This window comes from Beauveria bassiana (genome assembly GCF_000280675.1).
Source record: "Beauveria bassiana ARSEF 2860 unplaced genomic scaffold BBA_S00001, whole genome shotgun sequence".
Taxonomy (NCBI): Eukaryota; Fungi; Ascomycota; class Sordariomycetes; order Hypocreales; family Cordycipitaceae; genus Beauveria; species Beauveria bassiana.
This window is the reverse complement of record NW_007930836.1, coordinates 308,299-334,939: the sequence shown is the minus strand read 5'-3', so window position 1 is coordinate 334,939 and position 26,641 is coordinate 308,299. Positions and strand designations below refer to the sequence as shown.

Genomic DNA, 26,641 nt, shown 5'->3' with positions numbered 1-26,641 from the left:
GAACGATAGTGGCGCTATCGTTGTGAAAATGGAACGGTGTTTCCTTTAAGCGTTTGCGAAGGGCGGCGGAGTTGGGGCCAACATTTATGCACAAATTCACGATGGGCACCGGCCCGCCTGGAGCGAGCCCCGCTTGGTGTTGAGGCAGGGGATCAATGGCGACGTTGAAGTAAGAGAGGGGGCATTGGATATTGGTCTGCGAGGCGATGAGTAATTTCCGAGGGCTAATTTGCAGAGGGAACGATTTCGAGATGGAAAATTCAAAATGTACTTTTCTTGCTGTGTCTCGACATGTCTCTGACTGGGGAGGGGTACATGTGCCTTGGGTCTTTGTTTGCGTTTGCAACCGTGGCCATCATTTGTGCTCCCGTCGTATACAACCCGGGTTCTACTGACTTGACTGAAAATTCACATATACCGTAGAAACTCACATTTATTCTGCAAGCCAAAGTCAAATGAAAACTCCGAGGTCCAACTACAGCATCGGAGCGGCACGACAGAGTAGTGGACGAGGCGGCATGCGAAATCACCCCGCAGGGTTTTCCAATTTAATATCTAGTTGTTGAATCGAGCGGAAATCGCACCAGTACTGCAAGTCATACTGAATAAATTTGCGACCTCTCAAAATCTATTTCTGTCGTGGCTTTGCATAAGCAGCCTCCGCTACCGCCCGGGTTCGTGCCCGACGGTGCCGACGGTGCGTCATCCTTCCGGAGCTCTCCAATGGACCCCCACAAACGCCCGCCAGCTCGTACCACGGGTACTGCCATACTTAGGTATTTACTGGTGGTACAGCACTGGTAGTGCTAAGCGCGACGCTTTGCCTGCCCCGCCGTTCAGTCTTGGCCTTTTTACTTCAACAAGGCCTTGTCCATTTTCTCTCCTCCCTTCCTTCATTGCTCTCGTCGTCAAGTTTTTTTTCTTTACCCCCCCGTCTTCTCCTATTTAGCCCTGATACTGGCCTCGCTCGGTCGAGCCAAGGAAAATTAGACGCCAAAATGGCCTACAATAGATCCTACGACCCAGACTCTCTCCCGAGGTACGTACAAACGCCCCCTCGCTACCCAACAGCTCCCCCGTTTCAACGACGACGCTTTTTCTTCTCCTGCTAACCAAGCTTTCGCGGCAGATTTGCGGAGCCAAATGAAGTAGGTCGAAGTTTTAGCAATCGGTTCAGTCTTGAGTACACATGTCCGACTAACGACCACTCGACAAACAGAAACCTGGCCAGGCGCCCCCTCCTCCTCAGCAGCAGCAGCAGCACCGCCCGCAGCCACCGCCCCAGCAGCAGAATTACTATCAGCAACCGCCTCCTCAGCAGCGCTACAACCAAAACCCGCAGCCCCCGCCCAAAGAACAGTATGCGCGGCCACAGGACCAGCACACGCGGCAGCAGGACCAATACGCCCGACCCTCGCCCACGCAGAACCTGCGCCAGCCCAGCAACTACGGCCACTCGCCGCCCGCCAACGTCGCTTCCCACCGCCCGCCGCCGCCCTCTGCCGACACCAGGCCCTCCCTGACCTCCGTACCACCGCCCTCTCCTGCGCCTGGCGCAGACTCTGGCTCTGATCCGACGCTGCGGCCCCTCTTTCGTGCCGTAGACAAGGCTGGTGCGTGACCTTTTGTCTTTCACGTAACCCACAGGCGAAACTGGGCGCTTACACTGACTTGCTCCGCACAGGCACGGGCCAGCTCACCGAAAAAGAGCTCTCGGTCGCGCTCGTCAACGGCGACTGGACCGCCTTTGACATTCAGACGGTGCGCATGATGATTCGCATGTTTGACGCCGACCGCAGCGGCAGCATCGGCTTTGACGAGTTCTGCGGCCTCTGGTCTTTTCTCGGCTCCTGGCGCACCCTCTTTGACCGCTTCGACGTCGATCGCTCCGGCAACATCTCCCTCTCCGAGTTTACCGACGCCCTCATCGCCTTTCGCTATCGCCTCTCCCCGCAGTTTGTTGAGCTGCTCTTTCGCACCTACGACAAGCGCAATGAGGGCGTCATGAGCTTTGATCTGTTTGTGCAGGCGTGCATCTCGCTCAAGCGCATGACGGACGTATTTAAAAAGTATGACGACGATAGGGATGGGTACATTACCCTAAGCTTCGAGGACTTCCTGAGCGAAATCCTCAAGCAGATGAAGTAATTCCCGGTGGAAGGAATGGATACCATCGTCGAGCGTTGAGAAGCTGATAGGGGGGAAAACAGCACATGATGGGCCATAGATGGCTCTGATGAACTAATTCAGCGATTCTGGCGTAGAAACTGATACACATGACGAAGGCGATACGATGATACCCATGGCCGACAATCCAATATGTTGATATATTATACATTAGTATATTTGCCTCGCAAAGCAGTTGTCATGATATTTTGCATGGTAACCCGGAACCAAGTATTGAAGATGGAATAGCAGAAGAAAGTGAAGAAACGCATATGCGGCAAGGTATAAAACAAGACGCCTTGCAAAGAATCAGCAAAGAAAACTCTCGGTCTTATTCAAACAGCCCGCTAAATTCAGACCGTTTGCCCATTCACCAGGCGTTGCCCAGCCAGTCCACGGGCAGCAACCCCTTCTCACTACCCATATCCAGCCCCAGCCCCAGCAACTCCAGCGACCTCTTGCCCTCGTCCGAAAATAGCGTCTCCTCCTCCCACACCCCCTCGCTCGTCATTGCAATCTCCTCGCCCACCGCCAGCGCCCGCACCTCGGTCGGATAGTGATGGCCGCCGCCGCCGCCGCCGCCGCCCGGCGACCCCGTCAGCAGGTGACGCTTACTTCCATCCGGCGACGCCTCTCCGCCGTCTGCAAAACACCTATCCAACGCGCGCTGCACCTCGACGGCCCTTTGACCGTCCTTGTCGCCGCCGCCGCTGCTGCCGCGCGCGCCGATCCACGCGCGCGCACCCAGCGCCGCCGCCGTCTCCTGGCCCGCAAGCGCGCTGCGGCGGCGGTGGGTGTGGTGACGGTAGGAATACCACGGCGGCGAGACATTGTCAAAGCAGTATAGAAGAGCGGTCAGCGGCAGTGCCGATTCCTGCAGGAGGTGCGCGGTCGCGTAGCCTTGCAGCGCGGTATACGCGATGCCGTGCGGCGCAAACACGACCGATACGGTGCTGTCCTGTATGCCGCAGGATCTCGCGCTGGTAGGAGTTGCGGTGTGTGTGAGTGGTGGTGGTGGTGGTGGCGTGGCGGGGAGGAAAAGCGGCGGGCTGCCGGAAGTGACGCTGCTGCTGCTGCTGCCGCCGCCGTCGTCGGCGGAGAAGCTCGGCGCCGGAGTGGGGAGCCGCAGCGGAGGCGTTGGGACTGGGCTGGCCGTGCGTCGGCGGACCATTGGCGGCCGGTACGTAATCCCAATCGCGACATGCGACCCGCGCTTCGGCCCAATGTACGTCAGGGTCACCTCGCCGGGCTCGCCGCCTAAAATTCTGGATAGGACGGGGATTCGCAGTATCTTGTCGCGCTCCTCGTCCCTACGCGCGCCGCGGGCGCTGTCGTCCCACCGCGGGAGGGTCTCGACGGTGTGAAAGTGGCGCCAGCCGCGGATGCGGCGCGCGGCGAGCGGTGCGGCGAGGATGCGCGTGCGGGGGGGAAGGCGCCGCAGGGTGGGCTCATGGCAGTGGCAGCGGCGGGGACTGCTGATGAGGGCGACGTCGATGGCGGAGAGAGCAAGGTCGGCGTCGGCGGCGACGATGCAAGGGTCCAGGAGGATGTGAAAGGGCTGCGTGGAGAGGGCGACGTCGGAGGTGTCAATGGGCTCAAAGGTGAGGAGGAAGCTGGACGCGCCGTGGAGCTGCTTGACGGTGAGCGCCATCTTCGTGGATGGAGAGGGCGTACAACGGCTGCCCCCGTGAGAGGGAGCGTAGTGAAAAACAAGGCGAAACGTCTACTCAAAGGCAGAGATTCGTGCCAGAAGCTATCTGACGGCCGGTGAAGAAGATTGAAGTTGTCAGCTGTGGGATAATAAAAATATCGTGGAGTGGGTTTCATGATATCTAAGAAGACTACATATAACTCCATAGCCTGTGCCATCCAGTCCATTGTTCCGGTGGGTTGTCGAGGCAGCACTCTCCATACCGTGCCTGACGATGAACGGGTCTCTGGGATTGCCGCATGGATATCGTTTCCCCAATGGGTCAACCCGACCAGATCAATTGCTGTATCGGTTGCTGTGGGCCTTGTCCATTTACACAATGGGCATGCTAAAGTATGAGACAAAAGCAGACGAACGAACAGTCGTGATCTTTTGTAGAAGGAAACTGAGCTTTCATTCCAAAGCTACGTAGAGACGGAAATTGGCGAGAAAACGTCATTTTAATTTTCCCAGACATTCTACTCTGGTGTGAAGACGTGGTCACGGAAAGAGAAGCATTCCAGTCGCAGGGCAAGTGCGTCAGCAATGCCGATTGTGTCAACTTGTCCGTGCTAGCCTGCGGTTGAAGAGTGTGTCCACGACCGTGAATTACAGGGGATATTCCACAAGAAATTCAAGACGTTCAGCTTAGTTTGTTAATAGGCCGTGCCGCTGGATAAACACTGCATCGTGCATTACCAGGCCATGGTTTGCATGCATCCACGAGCGCGAGTAGTACGACTAGCGCTCGTCCAAAACTAATGACGAGAAGTGAGAGAGAAACTTCATATCGAGTAAAATATGTTAATTTCTTTATAGAGTATTCCTCATAACCGCGGGAAAAACATCTTGGTTCGCTTATCCAACAACCATTGCTGATCCATTCGTTAGTAGGCAGTGGGTCGCTACTGGATGGAATGCGTCGACCGGGGTAGCGCGCCACCACCGGGCCTAAGCAAAATTGACTAGAAACAGAAAGGCATTGAAGACTGGCAACGGCATTGTTTTGGTGGATTTTGTCAACGGTATTCGTTGCTGGCGAGTGTTCGGTTTGACCAGTTTCTGCACCTGCCGCTGTTGGCCCCGTTAGACTTGACGTCTACTGCAACCCCAGTCGGCATACATGGTTCACGAAAAACTAATATTTGACAACCCATCGCCAATCTTGTCGTCGTCATTGTTGTTCTCTGTTTACGTAGTAGCAGTTGTTGTGGTTGTTGTTGCACATGGACGGGGGGTGACCTGCCCAAACACTTGACCAAAGAGCAGCTGCGTAGATCAATAATATGCCTGATCTGTACGTAATTGGCCTCCATCCCGCCGTTGAATCAGTCGCGAGAAGCCGAGTTGGTTTGACAATTCTTTCTACGACGTTTGACATTGTGCGCGTGAGCGAGTTTCATTTAGACAATTACACAACAAAGAATGCACTTGCTGCCATCGGTTCTAGAAGTCAGGTCGTTTGGTACAAGAAGAAAGATCACTTTAGTCATCGCTTCAAAGTCTGATCAAAGTATAAAAGAAACTCAAAGCCCTTTAATTCTTCTCCAACAAATCCACCTACATCGATCAAAGCTACTTCGACGAACGCTAGTTTTACCGCATCACTCTGCCTTGCCATGTCTTCGAGCCAAGATGAGACTTCGTGGGGCGATCGGCCTGGCCCCGACGACTCCAACTACAAGGAAAGGGAAGAAGAAATCATCAACTTGATTAAGATGAGCATTGAGGCGCTGTCGCATATGGAATTGAGCCCGAAGCCGGACATGGAAAACATGGCCAAGTGGTTCGCCCACGAGGCCGTCACCAACTCCACGAGCTTGGACGGTGAAGTCCAAGCCCTAGCCTATAAACAGTTGAGCGACTGCTGTGGAGCCCGTAACGAGTGGGTAGAGGCTCTCGTGGCGTTGGAGGTGGCCAGAGCTGTGGACGAGGACGGCTGGACAAATCATGATCACCATTTATACCAAGTATATACCAAGTTTGTGGCGATTTACAAAGATTGTGTCTCAGGCGCTGATCTAGGGCAGTGGGAGAAACACGCTAAGCGGACGATTTCGGTTCTCGACAACAAATAACTCGTCTTTGACTATTTACAAACAATTCATAGATTGGCATCATCATAGAGCCGTTTAGCTTTTTGTTTTCGCGTGACAAAGTGTGATACAAGCATGTATAGACGGCCCGACTTTGAACAGGGACGAACAACACCCGCAAGATCTGCACGTAATACGCTTCCAATACCCAGCCTATGAAGAATAAGACGTAACTCTTAGAGTAGGCGGAGACGATGCCGCTTCGGAAGAGAACCGCTCGTGCAATCTCGGAACGGCAGACTGGGCGGCTAGGTTCTAGGCAGCTGGCCGCGTGCAGCATCGTTGATGCGTATGGCGAGGGAGAAGCCAAAACAAAAATAAAATTGGAAGAGAGAAGATTGAATCTTACATGCACTGGCAATGGAGTCTACACAGTTGATTCTGTTTAGCGATCAAGTTGCGAAGGAACCCATCGAAGCAGCTGTTTATCCATGAAAGCGCTTACCGCAGACAACAAGTACTGCACAGGACCTTGCATCAAGAAGAGACGTCCAGACTTTACAACACACACGAAAAGTCTCATATACACACCGTCCATGAGCCATGCACCCCTCTGAATTCTGGCTGGCCACGGCCAGCGCCGCGCTCGACCACCACCCACCCATCCCCGCGACCGCCCTGGCGCACGCGCAGGTCGCGCGCCGCATCTGCCAGGACCGCTTCGCCGACAGCGCCAACAGATATCTGTACCTCGGCCTGCGGTGGGAGGTGGAGGCGCTCGAGGTCTTGGCCGCGCGCGACTGGGCCGAGGCGATCAGGGGTCTCCGGATCGCGTGCGGGGCGTACCGGCTGGCGAGACACTGCGGCCGCGGGACGTGGATCGAGCGCGCGGGGGGCCGTGGCGTGCGGCGGTGCATGGCGATGGGGGTGTATGCGCTTGGTGCGGGATGAGAGAGAGTGATATATGGAGGGCGAGAGAGGGCTTTGAGTTGGGAGATGCAATGCGTCAAAGGGCGGGCTTTGTGAGTAGTAGTGTGTTCAGATGCACAAGTTGGGGGAATGGTAAGTTATAAAGGGTAGTATGAATGACGACAGACAATTCAAGAGGGACTCTGGAATAAATGTAAGCGGCAGAACGTTTGTAATGCGATTGCACGGTTGAAGAGGTGCAAAAGACTTGGACTTGCCAAAACCGGGTGAGAGAAGCAGAGAGTTAAGATTGATTCGAGTTGCAGGCCTTCTTAGTATTAAAACTCTCGCCCTGATCCACATGAGAAGACAAGGTGTCCGAGTGGTTGTAAGTAATTCATCGTGCTCCACTGTTTGTGAACCATTACTAACTCTAAAAAGAAGGAGTGTGACTAGAAATCACATGGGTTCGCCCGCGTAGGTTCAAGTCCTGCCCTTGTCGAAATACTTTTTTTTTTCATGCGACGTGAATGAACAGACTCTTCTTCTTTCTTCTCTTTTTTTTTTGACAATCGATAAATGGAGGCTGGAAAGGGTCTTGTGGGACGGTGGCACGTGGGTGGTAACCAGCGTGGACATTAAGGCTTGTTCTTTGCCAAAAGAAAGTTTAAATGAGGCGTCTCTGGTGTGTTCGCTCATGAGACGAAGGCTTGAATGGAAGCCTCTTTGATGGTGGCTGAAAGAACGTCAACCTATAATGGAGCATGGTCAAGTTTGGTTGCAAGCGTATGCTCAACGTATATAATGCCTGCTTTAAAGTAGTCGGCAATGTGCGATTGGAAAAAAAAAGAATAGAATCTGACACGCAATATTTCGATTCATTCTCGCGGTCAAAGAGTGTCTTTTAGCCTCTGGAAGACGGTCTAAAAGGTGTGTGTGACTGACTTGGAAAGAAGCGCTGCGATTATATTGGTTAATCTCCTAAACGAGCTCTGTAGACGTTGGAAAATTACAGGATATTTAAGCCTATGAAAGACTGTACCGACTATTTCCAGTTTTCATCGTCTTGGCATCATCTCACCATGGTGTTGACCATCACTGGTATCCCAGAACGCCTTCGGCAAGATCTGGATCGCTCAGCAGCTCTGGAAAGAGATGATCGACTTCCGGCACGTGCGTGAGTTGGGCCTAGAAGCTTTCAAGAGGCTTACAGACCCAAGTCACCGCGCCAATATTTGCCTCGTCTTTGCCAAGGCGCACGAGGGCTTGGAGCAGTGGGAGTTTGCGCTCCAGTACTGGGACCGGTGTCGTGGGCTGTACCCCGAGGGCTGGAACCACGACATGGAAGGTCGCTCGCAGGCCTGTCGGGTGTTCTCTGGCAAGTCGAAAGAGATTTTTGAGAACATTTGCGTCTGTGGATAGTTTCAAAGCCTGAGTATAGAGCTGTATTCACTCTTTTCTCTTTTTGTCTGTGGATAGTTTCAGGGCCTGAGTATAGATTTGTATTCACTCTTTTCTCTTTTGTGGCTTTTTACTTTGCTCGTCTTTCTCGACGCTGGATTCCATATGTACGCCATGTAGCAAAGTCTATGTGAATTTTGCTACTTGTCGCTGGTTATTAAATCTCACAGTTGTATGACGATTGGAGGAGGAAAAACGCCCACCTGCTCAAGTTTGAGTATCTTAACTCTTGGTGGCGGTGTTGGCGCAACGCCCACAAACCTACCAGGCGAGATAATACAAGAGCATCACTATATAAACAGGCGATTTCTTCGCTTGGGTCCTGATTTCTGGTTTCGGATTAAACAAAGTCACTCTTCTCTCTTGATCTGTTTACTTTTTTTCTTTTACAAATCAACAGCAAACACAAGCAACCTCTCGACACCAACACAAGCAAAACCACCATGACCAACGCCATAGACGCCATCCTCCGCTCCAACGCGCTGCGTTACCAGCCGATGATGGTCAATGACATTTTCAAGCCCTACAACTGCAGCATCCCGTTTTTTCGCACCATGACGGAGTACGAGCGGCGCTTCCATCCGGGTCTCCCCGCCGGCGATCACCCCGACCGCAAGTTTCCCTGGCTTGTCGAGCCCGGGCTGCAGTCCATTGAGGTATACGAGGCCATTCTGACGCAAACCCTCGCGCAAAACCGCCCAGTGCCGCGACTCCGCGTCTACATTTGCGAGTCGGGCGTCGTGCAGCGTCGAAGCGCATGTTCCATCCCCGCAGGCGGCTTACTGCGCGACAGAGGTCTCGACGACCCTCGCCGTCGGGAGACGCGCGACGTGTGCTTCACCCTTTTGAGCTACGGGGAGCAGCTGGAGGTGGCGAGGTGGCTGCACGAGCACGGCGGCGTGTCGGTGGCGCCCTGCCCGTTTGCCGCGACGCCGCTGGGGTTGTTGGTGCTGGCGAGGCCGGCGCCGGACCCGCGTAAGAGGGCGTGCTGGTGGTTGGGTTTTGACGGGGGCGAGGAAGACTGGTCGCAGTTTCCGAGGAGCTGGCCGCCGGAGGGCGTGGTGCACATGGGGTGCGACGGCGTGCTGGCTTGGGCGCTGCCGAGGGAGGACGGAAGGCCGAGGCGGGGACGGTCGTATGGTGACGGTCAGAGAGTGAGACTTGGGTGGGAAATGACTGGACGTTAGAGGATGGGTGGTGCACCGTGGAATAAGATGTTAAGGTGACGGACGAGCTGGGTTTTAAATCAGAGTGTTTGAGTTGTTGGCCGGTTGATTTGTGGCTTGTTCAAAAGTATGTTGGGAAGGCGTCGGGAGGATTGCATTGTATTAATAGATGAAAAAAAAAAAACACGCTATGTTAGAAAGAGAGTTTCCGATCTTGGAAAGGGAACAACCTCATGATTATTCGAAAGAAGTGTTTATTAGTATTTGAAGAAGCAGTTACAAGCGTAATGGAGAAGGGAACTTATACTCACTCATCCTTGCTATGCCGTGAACTTGGAGCAAAGGTGAAACCAGGGACATTATCGTTGGTTCTCAATTTTTGTGAGCTTGTATATGGTACTGATCCTGAAAAGCCAATAAATTGAAAATGTCTGTCGATTTGCTGTTACAATGGTAGCATCGATCCATGTCGAGCTTCAGAATACCTGCGCGCTTAGCACAGCTGGAGGCACGGTAGGAGCGGCTGCTGATGAGCTGAGCGCAAGTCTAAGCCGAAAAGGAGAACAGCTGCGAATAAAATCACAAAAAAAAAAGTTGCGGCACATGATTCTCTCGAAATGATGTATATTCGGTTATGGAGATGAACGTTGAACGGTGTCTGGTGTCTTTGGACATTGCCGTACTATACATGTACTGGTAATAAGTGAGCTTGTCATTTTGCCCGCCAAGCCCAAAGCGGAAGGCCGCGAACGCCGAATAGCAATGCGGGAGGGGCGGCGCTAAGTTGATAGGGGGTGCAGTGACGGGCGCAGTGTCATTTTTAGTTTGCCAGTTTTCTGGGTGTGTTTTGATATATATCTAATCATAAAAAAGGAAATGATGCCGTGCCGATATCGCACAGAGACGGTGCAGATTGTACAGAGATACAGGAGATGCAGATATGCGGCGCGTGGCAGCTGCTGCAAGTCATATCTAACGAGGGGGCGAGGGGAGCGGGGGCGGCCAGTGACAGTTGCGAGGACGCTGAGTGGCTGATTTGGGCTGATAAGGATAAGCTGCAAGAGTAAAAAAAAAAAAAAAAGACAAGAGGTGCGAGCTCAGAGCAGTTGAGCAGACGTTCGGGAAACTGGGAATGCATCCCAGCTACCTAACCCTCTAAACTGTACTGGTCAGAGAGTACGAGAGAGCGAGGAGCTTCGAGTCAGAGACTCCACCATAGCTTCAGCTGCAACCCCGCGAGCCCGCACCAGAATAATACAGAGGACCTATTACAACAGAGGAACCAAGTTGTGAGTAACGTAATTGTAGTCAAGGTATCCAATACATGGCTCGTACTTATTCCTAGTAGAAAAGGGCCAGTTGATATTTTATTGGTGGGCGTTGGCGTCGACAGCACCTTGACTCGTTGTGGTACCAGCCGATTTGCACCGGCCACGCCGAGCTGCGCATCGAGTCAGCAGACAGCCTGATGTGCGCCAACGACTTTGTCCATGTCTTGGCTTAGTTTCCCAGTCATGTTCAAAGCATTTTTTTCTTTTTGTTTTTGACCCCGTTGAAACGAAAGTGAGCAGATTCATTGCAGAATTTTTTTCATGTGGCAGTGGCGAGCTTTCCGTCTCCATTAAACCATCAAGCCATTGCACCGATGCGGAGAGAGGTAGGTACCTTTGGACCCTGGGAGCCCGCAGAGAAAAGGTAACTTTCCTTTACGTACGGAGGTACATGTGGAGGTAAGCCACCGGCAGCAGGCAGGCTGTGGAGGGGTCTGGATAGTCGGAGCTGAAGAAGCAGGCTTTTTCGAAGGTTGGACAAGAATTGAAAAGCACGAGTGATGTGAGAAAAATGCAAGAATAATGTCGTTTGATTGGGACATTTTGAAAAGCGTAGATTGCAGTCATGCGGAGGCGGTCTGTTATATCAAGGGGCCTCGGCGGACAACTTGAGACGCCACACGCCCCAGAAAGCTCCCTCACGAGTCCCGGCGATCGCCAGTGAGCTTCAGGTACTACCTGGTCAACGTATAGGGCGCGTTATAGTTGCTTGAAGCTGGAGCTAAGTCGCAGCAGGGGGGGGGGCAAGCTTTCAGAGCTTCATCCTGCAGAGAGAAGTTTATAATTAGAGTGGCAAACCTGTCATTGCAACCTCTGGTCGCCCCCGAGGGAGCACGGGAGGTAACTGAGCAGTAGGTACCTACTTATTTAGTCATGGACAAAAAGTATCTCGCCAGCAACCAAGGCGCCATCAAGGCTTGCTCATCCAGCAGCCACGGAAAATTCTTCCACTACTGAATTTCATAGAGAAAGAACTAATAGGTTTTGATGGCTTCGACTTGCTGGCTGACTGGTGCCGCCATCAATCGATGCTGCAGCGCCCGCGTGCTGGAGAGAGACAGGAAAAAAAGAGAGGTCACCCGGGCGCAGGCCCCGCCTCGGCGCACTCAAGGTAACTCTCGTCCTCGAGGTACTTTGGGCCCCACGCCGGGGTGCGCCGGGACGTGCGCTGAGGAACTGTCTCTTTGGTTAGTCGTTGTGTCAGTCGGTCGGCAGAAAGCAAGTATCGCGGAGCCAGCCAGTACTTTGCTTTGTGTGTGTGTGTGTCTGTGTCTGTGTGTGTGTGCTTCAGCCAGCCTGCGAGCTGCCAGCTGCCAGCTGCCAGCTGCCAGCTGTGAGCCAGTGACAACCACGCCAATTCGGCTCTCCAGCTGTTTGTCTGTTTCTTGTCCTTGTCATCTCGAATTTATTCCCGTCTTTTTTTGTTTTCCTTGAATTTTTGCGCAACGAGATAGCACCAATCGCAACATATCCTATACTTTGATTCATGCTTCCCTCGTCATCGCCGCCCTCACCACCGTCACCTCAAACAGCTTCCTCGGATCTGCCGTCCACCTCTTCCCTCTCTTGGTCCCGGGTCCAATCCACTCACACCAAAACTCACACATAGCTCTTTCTGTCTCCCTCTCTCTCTCTTTTTCTTCTCACTCTCTGGTTACAACATTGACTGCTTGACCGAATATTTTGCTACTCGGATCTCTCTATCGCCTCCCCAGATCAATCTCTTTTATTTTTTTTCTCATCTCACAACTACATTAGCCCGCCACCACATATCACACCACCCACTACCACCCACCACCACCGCGGCCGCCACCACAAACACCTTTGCTTCGCCTCGATTCGTCTTTATTACTATTGCTACCTCGTCCATAAATATTTCTGGCCCCGGAGGAATTAGCTTCAAGTACCTTTGTCTCGTCCACCACAAGCTTTGCGACGACAACAGACATCTCTTCCCCGCCCGCCCATGCCTTGATACCTCGCATCGCAACTTTCAATTGAGCCTTCGCCAACATATACGCCCTCCCAGCTGCGCCCGCTCAACCTGCTCGTCCTTGGCCTTTGCTCGCGACACCTTCGGTTTCCCCGGAGCTTCAGCATTCTACATCACCATTTCCCCCGCGCTCCGTCACTGCACCGCATTGAGCTGCGCATGGTGGGGTCAAGATGCCGCCTCGCTCATCTCTGACTTCGTCCTTTTCCATTTCTGATGCCAACAATGAGGTCATTTGCCCTCTAAGCAATCAGGATGGTTCCAACTGCCGCAAAAGATGCATCGGCGTGAGTTTCCATCCTCCCGCTCCCTGCGCCCGTCCGATATATGAATGTCACTCGTCTCTTGGAGTGCTGTTCACGTCGCCGTACCGGGTCGGCACTCATCTTTTTCCTTTCCTGCATCTAACCATGATCCTTCACAGGAAAAACGTTATCGCTCCATGCAGGAGCATATCCGTCGAGCTCACCCCGAGTACTACATTCCGAAGCTGCCCGCCACCGAGGAGAGTTTTCTGCTGATGGTCAATACACCGCCCTCTGAGCGTCCCCCAACCGATTCGAGTCCGGTCCCTTCTGCACAAGGTGCGTACTCTTGTCATTTCATAAGCTTTGAAAGAAGCAGAAAATCGTGAATTGAAATGAAAGAAGAAGGAAGCATTTCAGGCTGACAATTCAGGCTTTCGTCCACGCCAACATGATTACCGACACAACTCCTCTGGCCCGCCTACCCCCAGAAACTCGGATGAATTTTCCAATGGCAGCGTAAATCATATGCTCGGAACGGCCACAGCTGCCGCTGTCCTGGCCGAGCTACGAGAAAACGACATGGACGGAGTAAGTTTTGCGTCGCACAGCTCAGAGCTACAGCTCTTACCCACCCCAGCTGCCCCGCGCCAAATCGATAGCACCGCCCCCAGCATCAGCATTTTGAACAAACCTGGCATCGGCTCGCAACAAAAATATTTCATCACTAAATTCAGCGTCAACATATCATCAATTCTAATTCTTTCATCTATAGGGCTATCATTCCGATTTGGATGGCCGTCGTATCCCGCAAACATCCATCGAGCTCCCGCCGCTCCACCACATTTCCAACCATGATGTCACCAGCGACCCCTACTCCAATCGCCATCTCCCCTCGCTTCTCTCGGGCTCACCACCCGGTCGCTCCTCAACCCTACCGCCGCTGCAGCGCCACCCGGGTCCTAACCGCCCCCGCAAGCACTCTGTCTCCAAACGCGCCCAGGAGGGCCACAAGAAGAAGAATTCGCGCAGCAGCGCAACCGACTGGCTGCGGCGTATCCAGAATGACGAGCTGCGGCCCGGCGACCGCAAGGCCCTATCCGTGGAGCCCTCGACAGACTTTGGCAAGCGTTGGAAGGACCTCATCGATGCTGCCGATCAAGCTGCCTCTGCCGCCGGCGACGCGGACCAGGACCGCACGCCCATGCCGCAGTCGCCCGTATCCATCCATCGCTCGTCCATGCCGCCCTTTCCCCAGCAAAATGTGCAACAGCCCAGCTACCAGGCTTCCCCTCTGCAGCAGGCCCTGACGCCACCGTCACACAACCAGGACCCCGTCGAGCCCTATCCCAGCGTCGAAAGCGGTGACAACTTCCACATGGCCACGAGCGGCCTCTCCGACTCGTCGCCCACCTACTCGGCCCACAACATCCAAATCTACTGCGCCGCCTGCCAGGGCGTCTCCCTGCTGCGGGCTTCGTATGCATGTACCGAGTGCATCTCCGCCGTATGTGCCACCTGCGTCGAGGTGCTCATGGCCGAGCATGGAGCACGAAGGAAGTGCCCCCGCTGCGCCACCATTGGCGGGCGGTTCAAGCCTTTTCAGCTCGATTTTCGATGAAATGCTGCTCACTCAATCTTTGATGAACCCAATGATATTTCTCCATGACACTCTTTTCATGACTTAGACTGATCGCACTGCCACTCTTCTGCGCGGCTACATCTCCTTGGGTCTTAGACGTACAGGACACGGGCTACAAAATCATTTTTACCGGCGCACTCGGAGCCATGATATAACGATATACTACTGCTTTTTCTAGGGCCAGCCCCTGCACTTGGGTTTCCCCTTTCTATTGGGTTCATGGGTTCATGGGCAGAGCTTCTTCTCTCTATGCCTGTCTGCTCCTCCAGCGCTTTGTCCTCGCACCTGTGATTTCCCGTTTCTTCTTCCCTGTTGTGACTACACTGTCCTTTTCACCATTGCCTTCTTTTCTACTTGATAGCTGTTTTGCGGGTTTAGTCCTGTGGCTGCCTCGTCTTCAGCATCTTTTTCCTACAAGATTTTTTTGGATTTCACTTTTTTTTTTGGCTTGGCTTCTCCCATGTCGGTTCTTTGGATTGCGCATCTTTTTATATTGGGCTAGGTATTTTGGGCTTTCCTAGGACACGGTCTTGATCTGGCAAGGACCAGTTTTTTTCCGGTTGGCGTTATTTAACTTGAGCTTGTAGTGACGGCTTGACGGCTTCTTTTGGATTTGTAATTGGTGGCCTTGACCCCTATTCGCTTTACCCCTTGACGGGATTCGATGCAATTTTTTTTTACGCTTTTGGTGTCGGCTGCACAGTGTATTCTGTTGTTAGCCCACCAATGATGAATGAGATTGATTTACTTTGCTTTGATTTTCGATGATGAATCGTGCCCGTGCAATGATGAAATTGCTCCTTTGTTACATCCAAAAGATTATAAAGTACAGTGCTTATGCCTTGACCCAAACGCCATTCCTGCCAACAAGTACGAGTGAGTACCGCTCACTGTATCTTCCCATTCATTACCTCTTACTCTTTCACTCCTCTCTGCCAATATCTCTCATATCGTCCTCACTCTACTTTCCCTTCTTTCGCAGCTCCTGCTGCTGCAGAAGCGCGTCCCTCACCGCGGCCCTCGCATTGCGACTTCCGCCCAGCTTCGGGCCCTTGAGCACCTCACCCGCCGCCACGGCCTGCTGGTGCGCCTGCTGCTTCTGCGTCATCCGCGGCTGGTTGAGCGCCGGACGCCTGCGCTGCCGTCGCGCGGCCACCTCTTGCATGTACTGCTGGCGGAAATTCTCTGCGAGCGCGTCGTCGTTTGCCGCGGCCGAGGCATCCGAGACGTCGTAGACATCGACTGTAAAATGATGGCAATGTTAGTTTTGCGGGAGAAATGGTAAAAGAAGAAAAGAAAAAAATGGGCGGGGATAAGGGGAAGTAGGGTCGTACGTTTATTCTCATGAAGAAAGGCTTCGACCATGGCGTCGCGCTTCATGTCGTCGCTGCCGCGGCGGTTACGGCGTCGGCGGGGAGGGTTCTGCTTGGTGGTATCTGCTGCGTCGAGGCTGCGCTTTTTGCCATTGTTGTTGTTGCTGCTGCGAAGATCGGCGGGGACTTGCACTTCGACGAGCCTGGTCCAGCTCGTCGTCGACGTGCCTGTCTGCACCGTCCCCGGCGCGTTTGTCTTGCGACGCATACCCTCTGTCCTTTTCTCGCCGCCGTCATGCACCGCGAGATTATGCTGCTGCTGCTGCTGCTCAGCGCTGGCGCCGCGACGCGAAGAAAGGCGCGATTCTACATATGCCGTCCTGCGCGGTTAGCTCTGCTGCCCTTTCCTTTTTTTTTTTCTGAGGAAGCCGAGATGGATGAGCGGTAACGTACATGTGTCTATCGTCGGCATCGGCGATGAAGCCCGTCTGGTGCATGAACCGATCCGGCAGGCCCTGCGCGACAGTGGTCGCGGCGTCGCGCAGCACCAGGCTTGTGTCGTCATTACTACTGGCGTGTGCGGCAGGCTCGTTGCGCCCGAAGCCGACACCCCCGCGAAAACGGTGCTTGGTGCGTGATTGCCGCAGCTTGAGGGCGGCCTGCACGGAAGAGGAGGCGTCGGCGGCGTCGTCTACGACCTCTTCGTTGCTGTTGTTGTCGTTGTCGGATACGGGCGCGTCTGGCGCCGCCGCGAAGATGGAGGTGGTGGTGGTGGTGGTGGTGGTGGTATCAGGCGAAGGGTCGCGGTCGCGCTGACGTAGCGTCTTGGTGCGTTTTTTGGCTTTGAAGCGAATGCCTGGTTCATCTGACTCCATGACTTGTTCGGATGAAGCGAGTTGCGACAGATGAGGGTGGCGAGATGAGGGTGACGGTGGGAAGGAAGAAGATGTTGGAGACAGTTTTGAGAGAGAGTTGGTGTATGGTGGGTCTCATTGGTGGGTGACTTTATCGGGTTGGCTTCTCGCCACTGCTTCGATCGGTACAACAGCAACGAATCAAGTGATCATCAAAAACTAACCACGCGGATTCGGTATTCTTTAAAAGCAAAAGAAGAAAAATGGTGAAAAGAGTATGACTTGTAGAGCCCATTTAAGCTAGCAGATTCGTACTCACGCGAGCTCAGGTTTACTTTGTTGCCTTCGGCGGCACTGTGCAGGGTATGTATGAGCGGCGCCACAACGTCACCGCGCGGTGATTAACCGCGTCCAACTTATAGGAGTCGGCTTCCGGTACATCTTCTCGAGCGCCAGCTCTTGTCTCATTGCCATGCCGGCATGCTCATGACTCTGTCAGGTACTTTACACGAAAAAAGGCGCAGGCGTACGGCCTCACAGGCTGGTGCCGCAACACACCCGACAACAAGGCAAGCGCCGGTTCCCCAACGCGAACACCTTTTCTTATCGCATGCTGACGAGAAGTTGTCTAGGTCGAGGGCGAGGTGCAAGGTGAAGAAGCGTCGGTTGATAAGCTCCTCAAGGATGTCGGCCAGGGACCCAGCGGTGCCACCGTCGTCAAGCTCACCCAGGAAACGCGGGACGTCGTTGCCGACGAGGCAGATTTTGCCGTACGACATTGACTGAAGACGCAATATGGAGAATAAGTGTATTTTACACATGATGAACCCAATTCTAGAAACGCCACAACGCTAAATGCTCAGAAAGAAATGATATACACACGTCTTCAACGCCTTAGAAACCACGTCCTCTCCTTTTCACCACCGGCTTCTTCACCGCACCCTGCGTCACAAACTTTTTCCCGTCCGCGCTGTTAATCTTCTTCTTGGCCTGGCTCGCGCACTCCGCCTCGTCCTGGAGCCTCAGCTCCTCCTGCCGCTTATCCTCTGCCATTTTGGCCTCGATTTCCATTTTCCGGTTAAACTCCGTCTCCGTGATTCTCTTGTCCCGCGCCGAGTACCCCTTCTCCTTGATGGAGTAAAACACGCCGCCCATGTCCGCCAGCCAGTGCGGATCGACGGCCGTCACCGTCGACACGTACACCTTGGAGGTGAGGACCAGCTCGTGGTAGACGACGTAGTCGGGCGGGTGGCCCGCGTAGAGCGCCGACGTCGGGTGCAGCTGCACGGGCAGGTTGGTGCGCAGGTTAATGTACTCGCCCGAGCCCTTGTACCGCGCCGCCTGGTGGTAGTAGCCGGAGCAGATGCAGCGGCGAATCATGTCCCAGTCCATGCCGCAGCTGGCGAGCTCCATCTTTTGCATGCGCGCAATGTCCAGCAGCTGCTCGCGAATCTCCTTGGCGCGCCGCAGCGACTTGGAGTGCAAGAAGTGCTTGACGCACCAGCCGTCCGAGAAGCCGTGCGCCTTCCACGCCTGGTAGACTTGCAGGTACGTCAGGTGGTCCGACTCGTGCACCCAGAACTTCTCGCGCTGCGTGTCGGCCTCGTCCTGGCGCTCCTTGGGGCGGTAAAACACGTTGGGCACCGACAGCATCGACACAATCGTAATCATCTCCTCGCTGCAGCCGTAGCGGGCCGCCATGATGAGCAGCTTGGCGAGCGACGGGTCCATTGGGTACGCGCTCATCTTGCGGCCAATTTCTGTCAGCTCGCCGAGGTTGTCGAGCGCGCCGAGCGCCCACAGGTCAAACATGGATGTCGAAATGGTGTCCTGCGGCGGCGGGTCCATAAAGTCAAACTCGAGCAGGTCCTTGACGCCGAGCGACTTGAGCATTAGCACCGTGTTGGCAAGATTGGTGCGCTGGATTTCTGGAATTGTCTGCAGGTAGAGCTCCTCCTTGAAGGCCTTTTCGGTAAAGAGCCGAAAGGCCTTGCCGGGACCTGTGCGGCCGGCGCGACCGGACCGCTGCGAGGCGTTGGCTTGTGAAATGGGTGTGATTTGCAGCGTGTCCATGCCCATCTTGGGGTTGTACACCTTCATCTTGCTGTAGCCCGCGTCCACCACGTACTTGATGCCGTCGACGGTCAAACTCGTTTCGGCAATGTTGGTCGCGACCACGCATTTGCGGACGCCCGCCTCGGCGCGTTCAAAAATCTTGGACTGCAGGTCGGCGGGCATCTGGCTGTAAATGGGCAGGATGCTCAGCTTGGGCGGGTCGTTGAGCGCGTCCAGCCTTTTTTGGACCAGCTCGCAGGTAATCTCAATGTCCTCCTGACCGGTCATGAAGACGAGGATATCACCGGGATCCATAGAAACGTGAATGGCGAGAACCTGCTGCACCGCCTGGTCGACATAATCCTCGACAGGCGAGCGGTGGAACATGACGTCGACGGGGAATGTACGTCCAGGAATGGTAAATTCAGGCGCATTACCAAAAAACTCGGAGAATCGCCTAGAGTTCATGGTGGCAGAAGTGACAATGAGCTTCAAGTCGCGCCGGCGCGACAAAATCTTCTTGAACAAACCAAACAGGATATCAGTATTGAGAGCACGCTCGTGGGCTTCATCCATGATGATGCACGAATATCGGTCCAAGTCGGGCTCGGTGAGAGAGTGCTGTAGCAGAATACCCTCCGTCATATATTTGATTTCGGTGTCCTTACTCGTGACATCCTCAAAACGAATGGAATAACCAACAGTCGTTCCCAGCTCCACGTCCATCTCCTCCGCTACACGCTTAGCGACACTCATTGCCGCAACACGACGAGGCTGCGTACACGCAATCATGCCGGTCTTGGCGTACCCATCCTCGTACAGAAACTGCGTAAGCTGCGTCGTCTTACCCGAACCCGTCTCTCCAATTACAATCGTGACCTGGTTTTCTCGAATGACGCGCAACAGCTCCTCGCGCACCGCAAACGCAGGCAAAAACTCTCGCTGTTCCCGCAATGTCTTGCTGCGGCTGAAATCGCTTGCGCCCTCGGCTTTTTTCATGTGCGCGCTAAATTTGTTACCGCCCTTGCGATCCGCAGTCTCCGTATCCGCCTCGACCGGTGCAGGCAGCGCGCTGTCGCCGTCATCTTCCTTGGCACCCATGATATTGCCCAGCGCGGTACCCGCCAAGCTCGTCGCCTGCTGTGCCTGCTTCTGCCGCTCTCGCTGCTGGCGTGCCTCCTTGACAGCCTTGCTTCCCTTACGGCTAAACACGGCCATGTCGCTCTGGTAGTCCCGGACCGCCGGCACCGGGTCGAGCTGCTTTGTGAAGATGGTGCGCCCGTCGAGGAACGGCGGCCGCAGCTCGTGCACAAGCAGATGCACGCGGGTCGCCTCCTGGTCGTCAAAGTCTGAGGCCATGTCGCGCCGCTGGGCCACGCCCGACACCAGCATTCGGTTCGTCTCCCAGGCGTCGTTTTCCTTGCGCCGTTGTTCCTGTCGCGCGTCGTATCGGCTGGTCATCTTTTCGGCCTGGGCAGACTCGAGCTGCAGCGCCTCCGCGGTCGACACTTCGTAGGACGCAAAGGGGTTGTGCGTCTCGTCACCGAAAGCGTGCCCCCCAAACTCATCCTGCATGTACCAATCCCGGTCTAGCACTTTCCAATCCTCGTCGGGAGGCTGTTGCTCATTCTCCTGCTGGCGAGCCGGCGTTGGCGCATAGCGTGAATGGGCGCGCGGCGTCGATCCGCGTGAGTCTTTGCCGAATCGATTTCTCGAGTGCGCGCCATCCAAGCGGCGTCGCTTAGGATTGTACCCGTCATATTCTTGCTCTTCGCCCATGTCGGAACAGCGGTTCGCTCCAGCAGATGATGTCGTTGAGAGCTTCAAGAGGTCGGTCGCGGCGCGAACGTCGACGGCGAAGTTTTGCCGCGTCCGCTATCGATAAGTTCTAGCCCCGCTGAAAGTTTTGGAATTCGGTGGGAGGGCCCCCACGTCGAGTTTAAAATCTTGGGCTTCAATCTGGAAAAAGACATTTTCTTCATAGATACCCAATCGCACAACATGTCGATGATTACGGCCGCTCAGTGGGTCCCAAGAGGATTCGCTGCGCCGTTTCCGCAAAAATACACACTTGACGAGGCCGAATATGAGAGAATAGCGGAACTCGCTAAGCTCCAGCTCGACGATGCTGAGGAAGACCTCAAGGAAGCGCAAGAGCAGGAGGGCGATGATGATGCAATGATCGATGAAGCACCCGCCAAGGATAAGAAGAAGAAGTCCAAGTCAAAAACCAAGTAGGTATGCCTGAAATTGGGAGAAGATGCCTTGCGGCTAATTGTGCAGCTACAACGACGACAAGGACCTAGAGAAATACGATCTGGACAACTACGACGACGATGAGGAAGTCAAGATTACCGAAGATGTCCAGGGTCTTAGCATGTTTGGCAACATGAAATCTCTCAGCTACTACGAGGACAACAAAGACGACCCTTATATCACGCTCCAGGATGAGGACGATGAGGAACAGGAAGACCTGCAGATCCTGGCTACCGACAACCTGATTCTGTCGGCAAAGGTCGAGGACGAAATGGCACACCTGGAAGTGTACGTCTACGAAGATGCCAGCGACAATCTCTACGTCCACCACGACATCATGTTGCCCGCCATTCCCCTCGCCGTTGAGTGGATCGACATGCCCGTAAGCAACAACGGCAGCGAGGGTACCGACGCCCGCGGCAACTCAGTGGCCGTCGCGACCATGGACCCTGATATCGAGATTTGGGATCTCGACACCATCGACAGCATGTATCCCAACGCCATTCTGGGCCCCAGCGCCGACTCCAACCCCAGCATCGTCAAGCCCAAGAAGAAGTCCAAGAGCAAAAAGACCAACGACAACTACCACGTCGACGCCGTCCTGGCGCTGGCCGCCAACCGCAAGCACCGAAATCTGCTGGCGTCTGCCTCAGCCGACAAGACGGTCAAGCTGTGGGATCTCAACACGGCCAAGTGCGCCAAGTCATACTCGCACCACACAGACAAGGTCTGCTCGCTGGCCTGGCACACGGTAGAGCCCACCGTCCTCTTGAGCGGTAGTTATGACCGCACCATTGTCGCGGCCGACATGCGCGCGCCCGACGCCAAGGCTCCTCGCTGGGGCGTCGAGAGCGACGTGGAAAATGTCAAGTGGAACCCCCACGACCAAAACTACTTCTTCGTCTCGACCGAGGGCGGTGCGGTGCACTACTACGATGTGCGCAATGCGCCGTCGGACCCTGCCGCGAGCAAGTCGGTGTGGACGCTGCAGGCGCACGACGAGTCGGTGTCGTCCTTTGACATCAACCCCATCATCCCCGGCTTCATGGTCACCGGCTCGACTGACAGAACGGTCAAGCTGTGGAATATTCAAGAAAGTGGTCCGTCAATGGTCGTTTCGCGCAATCTTGACGTGGGCAAGGTGTTTGCTGCGACCTTTGGCCCCGATGCCGAGGTTGGCTTCCGCCTGGCGGTCGCTGGCAGCTCAGGCAGCATGCATGTTTGGGATACCAGCACCAATGCTGCTGTGCGCAAAGCTTTTGCTGGGCGCGTACCGGAGCCGACTGGTGATGTAGAGGATCGTTTGGTCGGTGTGGAGGATGATGACAGCAGTTCCAGCGAGGAGGAGGACGAGGGTGGTGTTGCCGCCGAGGGCGCGAGCGAGGACGACGACGAGGATGAGGACGAGGATGATGAGGATGAGGACGATGACGAGAAGATGGAAGAAGATTGATGTTGCAACATCTACTATATGGATTTTTTTTTTTTGGGTTGTGGAGTGTTTGGAACATGAAAAGTGAATTAGCATTCTGAATAGACAAGGGTTATCCCCCCATTGCGCAACTCGACAATGTAATGTCCATGGCCTCTCGATACCCGGGTCTGCCCTTCAAGATATCACCGACGGTCAGGAACGTAATCTCTGGGTATCCCACCACCTCTCTATCGATGTGTACCCTTGCCACGCGGTGCAGGTTGCATATATATCTTCCCGGCAAACACACGTCGTCCTGTCCGCACTCACCACCACCAGTATTGCCGTCCCACGCGCTCTCCTCCACCAGCATCAGCCGATCGACAATCAGCGGCAGATGCTGCCTCTTTCCGACCTCATCCTGCCCCATGCCCAGCGTCGCCACGAGCGAGCTGCGCAGCACCGCCGCCGCTTTGCGCCTCAGCCCCGGCGCGCGGCACTTTTGCACGATAAAGTTGCAGCTCGCGTAGATGCTCGGCGTCGACAGCATATCCGTCTTATTCTCCACCGCGGCCGCGGCCGCGGCTGCGGGCGCCAGCGCGGCCTCGAGACACGTCAAGGCCGCTGCAAAGTCGCGCACAAACGGGTCCCAGCACGTCTCGCTCCAGCACGGCCGGCAGCGGCCGATGGGCACGCGCAGCAGCACGCGGACGAGCATGCGGCGCAGGTCCAGCGCGGCTATGTCAATGTCGACGGCGCGTCGGTGGGTGCGAGTGCGCACGCGTCTGGTAAAGGTTGCGTATCGCGCCTCCCACGCCTCGAATAGCGGCGCAAAGGCGTGCCGCTGGGTGTAGGCGGTCGTGACGTCGTCGGTGGTGGACGTGAATGGGAACGCGTCGAAAATGTCGTGCACGCTGTTCCACACCATGTCCAGCTCAAGGCATGCACGGAGCGCCGAGGTCAGAGGCTGCCGCTGCAGCGCGGCCAGGGCGTCGCGCCACCGGAGCATCGGCAAAGGCTCGCTCGATCGCGATGGTCGCCGAGGGCTACTAGCGTCCGGCTCGGCGGCCGCCGTCTCGAGGTGAAATTCTTGCGCGACGCGCTCCGTCTTGACGTATACGTAGAGTATCTGTGTAGCCAGCGCCGACACCGACGGCACATCCAAGCACTCCCAAAACGCCCACTGCATGACCAGCCGGCGACTCGTCTCAAAGAGCGCCACAAAGACGGCCTTTTCACCTACACTTACCGCATAGCTGGCGAGCAATATGCTCGCCAGCAGCACGGTTGTCTGGTCGCGCGGCTCCGGCCTCTGCGGCTCCGCCAGTGCCAGCGCCGGCGTCGCCGTCGTCTGCAGGATATGCCTCACCGCCGCCGAGTATTGCCGCGCGCCCTCGCGATCGACGAGCGCGGCGGCGTCCGGCTCCAAGCCGGCGCGGGGGCTGCGGGCCCAGGCGGCGCCGGCCAGGGCGTTGGTGGCGTGCCAGACAGCGGGCACGGCGCGGGCGACCTGCGGCACGTCGCGACGCCAAAACGTCGTGTTGAACTCGTCGGTCGCAAAGGCGGAGATTTCAGCGAGAAAATACCGCCCCAAGACGTGCTCGGCGGCGGTCGGCACAACGGGCGTCGGCTGCAGACGCGTGTCCGCCGCCAACGACGGGGGCGCGGGGGGCAGGCGGTAGCCCTGGCAAGGGCGCCAGGAACTGACGCAGCGCTGGCAAGCGGGCCGAGCCTCGTCGCATTTGACGCGGCGGGCGCTGCGAAAGTATTAGTGTTTGACGCATGGTAAGGAACGGACGGGGAAAAACGGGATGCCTCGGCCGGGAAGTTTGGCGTACCGACATGTGAGACAGCCGGTCCTGGTCCGGGGCGCGAATCTTTTGCGCTGCGGCTGCTTCCGGCCATGGTCTGGTTCTGTTTCTTGAATTACGGATGTGGCGGGCTTCTGCAAGTGGCAGACAATGGTGGTTTCTGCCATGATGATCTTCTGCCCTGAGGAGGAGCGCAAGATCGTGTATGCCAAACCCGTTTGAGCGGTGGTGGTTAGCGGCCCGCGATTTAGCGACAGCCGAAATGTCAGGGATTATCGGCCGCGGCCACGCTTGCGAGAGAGGCTAGATCGCCGGACACAAATCTTAAAAGTGGCGATATCAACGATAAAGTCTCAGGCGATGACAAGCAATGTGTTCAACTTGGCCAAGTCACCCGAACCGGGAACGAAACGGGTGGGGTACGAGGAGTCGATTTCGATCCTAGCAGGATCATCTACCATCTAATCGTGACGGGATCAGACGGTTCCAGAACCCGCGCGCCGAAAATCAGACTTGTAGGCTAAAATAGTGTTGAAAGTGGTGGGACTTTGCCGTTGCGTTGATAAGGCTGAGTGAGGGCTGGACTAGCCACCCGTCATACGAGAAGTTCTATGACTGCGTGTCCCTTCAGGCCAGCCTCGGCAACGTGCGTCCGATGGCGCTACGCCAACCAGGTGTGTCTGACCAAGACTTGGAAAGAACAAAAAAAAAAGCCTTGTTGGCTGATGTGCACATCTTGCAAGCTCGAGAGATTCCGAATCGGCAGAACAAATCGCATCTTTGAAACAAACCTGCACGTAGGGCTGCGCAGCGTGAACGAGACGCTGCTCACTGGGGCTGGTGTTCTCCACCAGTCTATACTCGTTCATCCTGCTCAGTACAGTATTTCCGGTTCTTTATCATCTATCTGTGCCAATGAAAAATATCGTTTGATTACACAGAAGATCGCAGAGTCATTGGGTGTTTTCTTCTCGGGCTTCTAGAAGGCTGCCAAAACGAGTCGCATGATCAACCGGGGCTCAGACGCCGTCGCCCCATTTCAGCGGCATCGTCTCCAAAGTTTCCAAAACAGATATCCGATATCAGACTCTTGTAAGCTTACAGAAAGATAACAAGACGGTTGCTTGCTACGCCAGAGGGTGGGTTCTGTGTGAGTGGCCTTTGTCACGACTCACAGGTGGTCAAACCGCTGGGCGCGCCGTCTGTATGCCTTGATGCCTTTGTTCATTAACACTAACTTGAGGAAGAGCAGTAGACAAGTGCCCGACAGCCTTGTACAGACTTCAGGCAATCTCTTGCGAAATTAGGGCACCGAAGGAAACTCGCTATGTTGGCTCCTCAACAGCCAAGCAGACTCAGGAAGAAACAGCGTGCGTATCACTGACGCATGTCCCTCTCTTGATTTTCCTAGTTCGTTGATGAGAAGGATAACTCAAGTTATACCTATCCGACCAGGTAACAACGGCTTTTACTTAACCTTTGGCGATTAGACACTGTCCGAAGAAACCACTTTCATCCGCACTCCCTTGAGCGATCGCCGCTTCCCCTTTCTTGACAAAAGACTTATTCAGGGTCGTTTGAAACCCTGGACTCGAATGAGTAGTCTCACGTTAAATAAGGAAGTCGAGTTTCACATTGGCGGCGCGGCATAGCCCACCTCCCTACGGAAGTCCCGCCGAGGCGGGGACGGCCGGGATCCGCCCGTTTGAAACAAGACGCGACGGTTGTACTCGGGCGGCCCGAGGTCTCGACCATGAATTGAACAAAGTAGTTACAGCAATGCTCTACTGACAACAGGGGAAAGAAATGTGACGTCAAAAGACGGATTTTTGAAGCAGAGACAAGAGGGACCGTTGATGCGATTCGTTGTACATACACGAGCCCTGACGCGCGACAGCCTTCGGTGGTTCATGCCGAATAAAAATAGAATACTGCTGTCTTTGCCAGACCAGGGGCGGGTCCACAGCAGAATTTAGGCAGCGGTTTGGAAACGATGGCAGGCCATGTTATAACAGCCATGTTGTTATAGGCGAGGCAAGGGTATCAATTGATGATGGGAAGCCACCAGTATCCGTGGTAGCTGGTAGATCACTTGAGTGCCCCCGTAATCAAGAGAATGCTGCGACAAAACTTTATTAGCTGTGGTTGCGGCATGGAAATGAGCAAGATATGGCGACTTATTCCCTCAAACGCAGCTGATCTGATCATTATTGATATCATATTGTCTTTTGCAGAACAGCAAAAGGTCATCAAGGCCACTTGTACGCCCTTGCATAGATGATTCGAGCTTGCGTCCTAG

The 26,641-nt window shown here is 54.9% G+C and overlaps 11 protein-coding genes across 11 annotated transcripts; 7 read left to right on the top strand and 4 right to left on the bottom strand.

Moving 5' to 3' along the window:
• Positions 1-998: 998 nt before the first annotated feature.
• Positions 999-2,148, top strand: BBA_00115 (peflin-like protein; the record flags this gene model as incomplete). Its single annotated transcript, XM_008595212.1, has 4 exons — positions 999-1,039; positions 1,130-1,148; positions 1,220-1,613; positions 1,685-2,148. The coding sequence occupies 4 exons, from the start codon at positions 999-1,001 to the stop codon at positions 2,146-2,148; spliced, it is 918 nt and encodes a 305-aa protein (XP_008593434.1).
• A 388-nt stretch (positions 2,149-2,536) lies between these two features.
• On the bottom strand, positions 2,537-3,817 carry BBA_00114 (uncharacterized protein; the record flags this gene model as incomplete). The annotated part of the gene is made up of 1 exon (XM_008595211.1): positions 2,537-3,817. The coding sequence occupies one exon, from the start codon at positions 3,815-3,817 to the stop codon at positions 2,537-2,539; it is 1,281 nt and encodes a 426-aa protein (XP_008593433.1).
• Positions 3,818-5,475: 1,658 nt separating this feature from the next.
• On the top strand, positions 5,476-5,934 carry BBA_00113 (uncharacterized protein; the record flags this gene model as incomplete). The annotated part of the gene is made up of 1 exon (XM_008595210.1): positions 5,476-5,934. The coding sequence occupies one exon, from the start codon at positions 5,476-5,478 to the stop codon at positions 5,932-5,934; it is 459 nt and encodes a 152-aa protein (XP_008593432.1).
• Positions 5,935-6,495: 561 nt separating this feature from the next.
• On the top strand, positions 6,496-6,843 carry BBA_00112 (uncharacterized protein; the record flags this gene model as incomplete). The annotated part of the gene is made up of 1 exon (XM_008595209.1): positions 6,496-6,843. The coding sequence occupies one exon, from the start codon at positions 6,496-6,498 to the stop codon at positions 6,841-6,843; it is 348 nt and encodes a 115-aa protein (XP_008593431.1).
• A 1,040-nt stretch (positions 6,844-7,883) lies between these two features.
• On the top strand, positions 7,884-8,223 carry BBA_00111 (uncharacterized protein; the record flags this gene model as incomplete). Its single annotated transcript, XM_008595208.1, has 2 exons — positions 7,884-7,978; positions 8,022-8,223. The coding sequence occupies 2 exons, from the start codon at positions 7,884-7,886 to the stop codon at positions 8,221-8,223; spliced, it is 297 nt and encodes a 98-aa protein (XP_008593430.1).
• A 482-nt stretch (positions 8,224-8,705) lies between these two features.
• Positions 8,706-9,406, top strand: BBA_00110 (uncharacterized protein; the record flags this gene model as incomplete). Its single annotated transcript, XM_008595207.1, has 2 exons — positions 8,706-9,237; positions 9,294-9,406. 2 exons carry the CDS (start codon positions 8,706-8,708, stop codon positions 9,404-9,406), a joined length of 645 nt encoding a protein of 214 aa, XP_008593429.1.
• Positions 9,407-12,925: 3,519 nt separating this feature from the next.
• Positions 12,926-14,618, top strand: BBA_00109 (RfeD protein; the record flags this gene model as incomplete). The annotated part of the gene is made up of 4 exons (XM_008595206.1): positions 12,926-13,039; positions 13,177-13,336; positions 13,431-13,588; positions 13,773-14,618. 4 exons carry the CDS (start codon positions 12,926-12,928, stop codon positions 14,616-14,618), a joined length of 1,278 nt encoding a protein of 425 aa, XP_008593428.1.
• Positions 14,619-15,600: 982 nt separating this feature from the next.
• BBA_00108 (uncharacterized protein) lies at positions 15,601-16,827 on the bottom strand (the record flags this gene model as incomplete). Its single annotated transcript, XM_008595205.1, has 3 exons — positions 15,601-15,881; positions 15,974-16,332; positions 16,406-16,827. 3 exons carry the CDS (start codon positions 16,825-16,827, stop codon positions 15,601-15,603), a joined length of 1,062 nt encoding a protein of 353 aa, XP_008593427.1.
• Positions 16,828-17,700: 873 nt separating this feature from the next.
• Positions 17,701-20,640, bottom strand: BBA_00107 (helicase associated domain-containing protein; the record flags this gene model as incomplete). The annotated part of the gene is made up of 1 exon (XM_008595204.1): positions 17,701-20,640. The coding sequence occupies one exon, from the start codon at positions 20,638-20,640 to the stop codon at positions 17,701-17,703; it is 2,940 nt and encodes a 979-aa protein (XP_008593426.1).
• Positions 20,641-20,862: 222 nt separating this feature from the next.
• On the top strand, positions 20,863-22,570 carry BBA_00106 (WD domain-containing protein; the record flags this gene model as incomplete). The annotated part of the gene is made up of 2 exons (XM_008595203.1): positions 20,863-21,095; positions 21,145-22,570. The coding sequence occupies 2 exons, from the start codon at positions 20,863-20,865 to the stop codon at positions 22,568-22,570; spliced, it is 1,659 nt and encodes a 552-aa protein (XP_008593425.1).
• A 68-nt stretch (positions 22,571-22,638) lies between these two features.
• On the bottom strand, positions 22,639-24,509 carry BBA_00105 (Putative Zn(II)2Cys6 transcription factor; the record flags this gene model as incomplete). Its single annotated transcript, XM_008595202.1, has 3 exons — positions 22,639-22,646; positions 22,862-24,288; positions 24,370-24,509. The coding sequence occupies 3 exons, from the start codon at positions 24,507-24,509 to the stop codon at positions 22,639-22,641; spliced, it is 1,575 nt and encodes a 524-aa protein (XP_008593424.1).
• Between the last annotated feature and the right edge of the window lie 2,132 nt (positions 24,510-26,641).